A 7,177-nucleotide genomic window follows, 5' to 3' on the forward strand; every position below is an offset into this window, starting at 1 on the left:
CATGCTGTTCCCTATCAGTTTCTCTACTTGTAATCGGGTTTGTAAGCGAACAGCATGGATCCTGATCAGACTGCACGGATGCGCATGCTGGTCTGGATCCATGCTGGTCGCAAACGCATTAAGTTGGTTTTGTTGTGAGTTGAATTTTAAACATGACATAACTACTTTATATGAGGTTAAAGGCCCATTATGCCTTATATATGATTTGATTTTTATTTACCAAAAGTTTTATTTTTGTATTTGGTTTTCTTTTATAGTTTCCAAACAGTTACTTATTGGCCAATATCCTGGACTATATTTTTGTTCTGTTGCTTTGTGTCATTTACTACTCTAATAGTGATTTAGTTCCATGTATGGAAGTCAAAATACTACTTTGTTTACATTTGGCTACTTTTATTACAAATAACGTCATTTCTTCAGGTAACAAGCATCTTACATGCTCTAAGACCATTTTTAAACGTTTTAAATTTCATGTTTTCTCTTTCTAAGAAAGTAAAGTATTACTTGTTTCATAGGAACAATGTGTCTATAAAAAATGTATTACTTGTTTCATAGGAACAATGTGTCTACAAAAAATATCTTTCTTTTAAATTTACAAAGAGACTCATATCAATATTTTTTCATATCAAATTTGAGCATAGTATAATTATATGAAAGGTTCAAAATGACGTTTTTCCTAGTCAAGCTATTTGAATGAATAACTGCATCATAATTTGAAATGTCTTGAAATGTTACAACCATTTAAAAGAGGTCTGTATCGTTTCTTCTATAACTTGGAAATAATTTTGATTGAAAGATATGTATTTTGCAACGGTACACGTGTTTAAAACATTATCACGCGTATCGGGCGGAATCACGTGTTTCGACATACTTGTATATAGTTGTCGTGGTAATTTATTTTAGTTCGATTGTGTTGGAAGCAATTAGCTTATTCTAACACTCAAGACTCCGTTCCTGGAACCAACCACTACTTAGCAATCAGTGTAAAATTTTTTGCTCACTGAAACAACGGCTTGCCCCTAACGGGGTTTGAACCCACGCGGCCAGCGAATCTTAGATTTTCTAGTCCGAAGAATAAACCACTCGGTCACACGCCACTGGTTTGATCCTCGTGCGATGGGAAATTTCTCGGTAACTATTGATCTTTGACATTGACACTAATGATCATTTGAGCCGCGTCACGACAAAACCAACATAATGCGTTTGCGACCAGCATGGATCCAGACCAGCCTGCGCATCCGCGCAGTCTGATCAGGATTCATGCTGTTCGCTTACCAACTCTATTACAAGTAGCAAAACTGATAGCGAACAGCATGGATCCTGATCAGACTGCGCGGTCTGGATCCATGCTGGTCGCAAACGCATTATGTTGGTTTTGTCGTGGCGCGGCTCATTTGTCAGTCAGCGCTGATCCAGAAACCATGTGGTCACTTGCTAATACATTTGTTATAACTGGTAAGTTAACAAAGGAAAGCCATCGTCAAGATATGTTCAAAGATGTGTTAAAATCGACATAAAAACCAGAAAAAATAAACAACACACAACAAAGTTAACATGGGTAGCTATTTTCATCTGTACAGTTACCTTTGCGTGTAAATTTATCTTGTGAAGATCAAAAATTTTATCTGATAGTACAAGTAAAATCTCGACAGAAGGGTAAATCGGATACCTCTGCCTCGGGCTTTCAGAATAACAAACTTGTGAAAGTTAATTTTATGGTAGTAGACAATCGAATAACATCAAGTGTAAAACAAATAAATACAACTTTAAGCTGGGCTTCAAATTACTTTTACACAACCACATCGTAGGGACACATATTTTTTGTAATGACCAAATAGACCTGCATGCCTCTACATTCATGCTAATTTTCATGAAAATTGTACAAAGTATCAAAGTACTTAAAGTACTGGTAAAGCGCACACCAGAATGGGCTCTTTTACATGTTTTAGTTAATTAAAAGCGTTTTAAGCTACACATTTAATGTTTCAGCTTATCAAAAGCGTTTAGCGTTTCTTTCTACCCATTTACATATTTTAGTTAATTAAAAGGGTTTCCTGCTACCCATTTATATGTTTTAGTGAATTAAAAGGGTTTCGTGCTACTCATTTACATGTTTTAGTTAATTAAAAGGGTTTAATTCTACCCATTTACATATTTTTGTTTATTAAAAGGGTTTCATTCTACCCATTTACATGTTTAAGTTAATTAAAATGGTTTCGTGCTACTCATTTACATGTTTTAGTTAATTAAAAGAGTTTCATTCTACCCATTTACATGTTTAGTTAATTAAAGGCTTTTCGCGCTATTCGATCATATAAATATTTTTCGGTTAATTGAAGGCCTTAAGCGCTACTCATATACATATTTTACTTAAATCAAAGACATTTCGTTCTACTCGATCATAAACAATTTTCGGTTAATTAAAGACGTTTCGCACTACTCACATACATATTTAAGTTATCGTAACTAGTCGTCACGCTTATCATAGACGTTTGAATATACTCTTTCTAATTTAAGGCGTACCAGTCTAAATTTTGACTAATCTAAGGTGTTTCGCAATACTCAATTTTAATACGTAGTTCGGTCGTTTTCAGACGTTACATGGGTGTACTTGATTGGATTTATACCTGTAATTCGGCTCGTCTTGCAATAAGTCCGACTGGATGTAGAAATTGTGTATTCAAATGGATCTGTGCTTGGAAGTAGTCCATGAAGAGGCGTCATGTTATCGCAGGCACTTTTTAACGGACCGGTTGGGTAGCCAAATATCGCAGGTAGCAGAAATGTTAAACATGTTGCGCAAACTATATTTCTTCTTGAAACAGTCATGGTATCGAACCTTGAAGTGCAGCTGAAACAAAAATAATAATAATAAAAAAAATAATAATATCAAAAATAATAATAAATGTGAAATAGGTCCAACTTGTTTTCTTTTTTTCCTTTTCATTTCTTTCTAACTTTTTGGCCCGAAAAAGCGTATTGGTAAAAAAAGGTCTTCTCATATGTGATTTGAAAGTATACATTTACAATATCAAATAACAAGAACTTGATAAATAGTCGCTGTGTTATAATTTCCGCCTTTTTTATTTAAAGCAGACGAACAAAAATGTAAAGATTTTTTTGCGCACACAGCAAAAGAGACATAAAACACGCGCACTGTCGATCTTAATCTTTCCATATACTTTTTATGATAGTGATTATGCAAGAATAATGATTCATATCATTCGGGATACCTCGCTGATTACCCAATATAAATAGTCCTTATCCATATCAAAAGGACCGAAAAGTTGCGATTGATTTTTAAATAAATATGTTTTGTACGTTTGTTCGATTAATTCTCTTATTCAAGCCGTAGGAATCAGAATGCGGTACCATAGTGGTGAAGATGTCGGATATGGGTCTGCCTTAACACTCTTCGACCATTTCCGTAAATCTTCGGACAATCACCGATATGTTCCGATTGTAAATTGCCTATGCCACGAGCAATAAAGCCATGTCAGTCTGCAACCCCGCGTAATCTGTCTAGTCACGAAACTGTTCGCTGCATAATGTGACCGAGTGGTTAAGGTCGTTTATTTCGAGCCACTTGCCCTTCATCGCCTGGGATTCGAATCCCGTCAGGGATTTTGTATTTTTTCATGTAAAGAATCTACCCATACAGCTAGCTTACGGAACGTCGGTGGTTCTTTTCAAGCACTTGAGGTTTTTCTTCCGCTAGTAAAGCTTGAAAGTCAAGTCGCCATAATATTATGCCCTTTACTTAAACAACGCCCCCCCCCCCCCAAAAAAAAAAAACAAAAAAAAAAAAACAAAAAAAAAAACAAAAAAAAACAAATAAAAAACAAAATAAAAACAACAAAACAAACAACAACAACAAAACAATAAGCAAACACCCATAAAACAAAAACAACAAAAAAAACATCAAAACCCTAACGTTAATAAATTAATGAACAGTTTCAAATTCAATCCAAAACAAGTTCATTATTATATACTAATTTAAACATGAAAAGTGTTTCTAAATAAAATATTTACCAGTTTATTTGTTTTATATGATCGATAAAACATCAAAAATGACGGAATGCTTTTTAGCCGGGCATTATTTGTACCCATTAACAGTAGTCGAGCCGTTCTTCATACATGTAACTAACCTTAACCATAAGGCTGCTTTGACAACCAATTTTCTTTCTATGCGACCAGTGCAGACCCAGATCAGACGGCACATCCGTGACGTCTGATCTTAGTCTGCACTGTCCACTATTCAGTCAGTACATAATTTGAAAAAATCCACTTAAATGATGAATGGTTTAGTCCAAATATAAGTTTTGACAAGTCCATTTCTGGCATTTAGCATGGAATAGGTTTGTTGATATAATACATAAAACTATCAATAATTTATACATAATACATGTATTTCTAATAGGGGAATATAATAAAACGTCAGGACGCAATTTTGCAATCGATCGAATGCAATGATTACAGCAGACGATATTTAAATGTACATGTATGTCTATATATTAAAACAAATATACATGTCAATATAAAAGCAGCATTTCTAGTACTGTAAATAAACTGAAGTCTATTTGTTGTGTGTGTCTTTTGTTAAATTTCAATATCATTTTATAAATATTTTTGTAAAGAATGGGGAAAACCGCTCTTGTATGTTTAACGCTTTCTGTTATTTAGTTGTTAATTAAGGAAGTTTACTTTTAAGAATGTACCCAAGCGAAATCGGAGTAGTTCACAACGATTACGGTTAAACTAAATGTCCACTGAATGTTCGATACTTTTAAAAAAACACCAACAAACTAACATATCTTTACATGCAATAAATGGCCAAAGCAATGTTTTCGTGAAAACTAAAATATAAAATAAATAAATAAATAGAATGGGTGCAGCTGTGACCAAGTGGTAAAGGCGTGACTGCTGACTGCCTCTCAACCCAGTGATCGTGGGTTTGAAACATATTGGGGCCCCGACCATGTGACTCAAATCAAAACAAGTACTGGTTAGTTCCAGGAAGCAAACCCGGGAGTGGCTTAAATATACAAGCTTTCTTTATAATTTACCATAAAAATAATAATAAAAAAATACCCCCGCAAAAATCTACCTAGTTCCGGAAGTTTAACCTACAAAATCTTTCTACGAAAAGTTGCTAAATTTTAATAGATGCATGTTTTGTTCTGGTATTGATTTGTTTGGGTCTTATTTTACATTTCGTCTATTCAACCAAAAAACTAATCTATAAAGTTCACTTACGACGGTAACAGGCACAATTTTATACGTCGGTCACTAGTTCCAGCCAAGTGCGAGCCCTTACGTCATAAAATCCTAACAGCTGTTCGCGGCCATAATTAAAATCCAACAAAAATCATTACATATTAAAACCTTGCACTTAGATAGACACGCGCCAAAGTCAAGTTAAAAGTTTACAGTAATTTGGTTTTAAATCTTTTTTTGCGATACGTCTTTGTAGTGGTTATTCAACCATTCTATAAAATTTGTGTTTAACTTTGCAATTATGAAAAGAATGCAACGTGTTTGATATAGTAAAAACATGTATACCTTGTTTTAAAGCATTGTTAACGAAGACAAAAATTGATTTATGTGTTCAGCTGACATAAATTATGGGTCTTCCTGCCTTGTATATGCATATTTTTACTTTAACCAGCCGGATTGTAAAGGTCGCTAACTTTAAACACCTTTAGCCTTCGCCGCTGTGTGTTCGAGTCCCATAATTGACGTTGAATAATTTTATTTTATACAAATGTCCACCCTGGTTACTTGAAACGTCGTTGGGTTTTCTTCGGTACCAAATAGTGCTTGAAATAACAACTAGAAGATCTTGTAGTGTTTGGAAATTTGCCGTACGAGATTTTCATGAAAATAACTAGATAAGAAAAAACAGAGAGCATTCCGTATACAAGCTGAAAAATGCATACTGGTAGCAAGAAGAAATGAACGTGTTTTAAAATAGGAGAGCACTAAAACAACTGTTCTTGCATATTAAAAGAAAAACATGCGTTCAGATGTCAACTTACAAAATCATTTTATAGTGAAGTAACGAACCCTGTTATTATAGTGTGTTTAAACCCCTTATGGATTCTCGCGTCATTTTTTCGGACGAACTTACCCCTGGCAAAATCCTTATTCGCAGATGCCTTTTTTGGAAGTGTGAAATGTGCCTTTAAATTGAAACATTGACAAGATTGACTTGCTGTCAACTAGAATTTTGACTGCATTTAGCAAACATTTATATCCGCATCCATGACTTTGCAACTTTTGTTGTTAACGCCTAAAGTCATTAGATGTCCTGACCTTGGGACACCTAATCGGGACTTTTTGGTATTACATTTTACATTAAAGACCCATCACGATACAGTTTGCTTACTACACGTGTTGCGATGATTCAGCGGTATGTACAGTGTGTGTGAGTAAACGATTGGCTGACGATTTCATATAACGCCCTTTCCTGGTTCTTTAAACATAAATAGCTTTTCCGACAGGATTTTAGTCATAATTTATGATGTAATTTAAACTGAAATTTTGAAATATATATTATGCAGTTCGTAAGATATAAAATAACCACAAATGTATCTTTAAAGTAACGCTTGAATGAACAATTACAATTTACACAAAGCGTTAAAGGCGAGCAATAACGCAAATGCATTTATTTTTTATTGCAAACAAATTATTTCATTGCTTTAATATTACAATCGTTTACTTTTAACTTAGTTCACGCGCAGTCTTATATCAGACAAGATATCAAATAAGATATCAAATAAGTGAACATTATGTCTCTCTACGGTGGCACAAAGGTGACATTTGTGCGTTTTCATTTATTTTATTTATCTCGTGCGTTAGAGAAGTCGTGGCCAAGAGATACTAAAGTGGTGGGCACGAGATACTATGTTGTGGCCACGAATTACTTAAGTGGCGGGCACGATATACTATGTCGTGGCCACGAGTTACTAAGTCGGGACCACGAGAAAATTAAGTGGTGCGCACGAGATAATATGTCGTGACCACGATTTACTAAGCAGGGACCAGAAGATAATTAAGTGGTGCGCACGAGATACTATGTCGTGACCACGAGTTACTAAGCACGGACCAGGAGATTATTAAGTGGTGCGCACGAGACACTATGTCGTGGCCACGAGTTACTAAGTCGCGGCCACGA

General features: G+C 34.8%; 1 protein-coding gene across 1 annotated transcript in view; it reads right to left on the reverse strand.

Annotated features, from left to right (window-relative positions):
• LOC132746465 (protein draper-like) overlaps window positions 1–5,506 on the reverse strand; it is a 28,035-nt gene extending 22,529 nt beyond the window's left edge. Inside the window, exons 1-2 of the mRNA XM_060735622.1 lie at window positions 5,257–5,506; window positions 2,628–2,851 (exon numbers count right to left, since the gene is read on the reverse strand). Coding sequence (XP_060591605.1) covers window positions 2,628–2,829 — 202 coding nt within the window. The 5' untranslated portion in view covers window positions 2,830–2,851; window positions 5,257–5,506. The remainder of the gene's footprint in view (window positions 1–2,627; window positions 2,852–5,256) is intronic.
• Window positions 5,507–7,177: the final 1,671 nt, after the last annotated feature.

This window comes from Ruditapes philippinarum, unplaced genomic scaffold (assembly GCF_026571515.1).
Source record: "Ruditapes philippinarum isolate M1 unplaced genomic scaffold, ASM2657151v2 ctg612_1_1_1_1, whole genome shotgun sequence".
Lineage (NCBI taxonomy): Eukaryota > Metazoa > Mollusca > Bivalvia > Venerida > Veneridae > Ruditapes > Ruditapes philippinarum.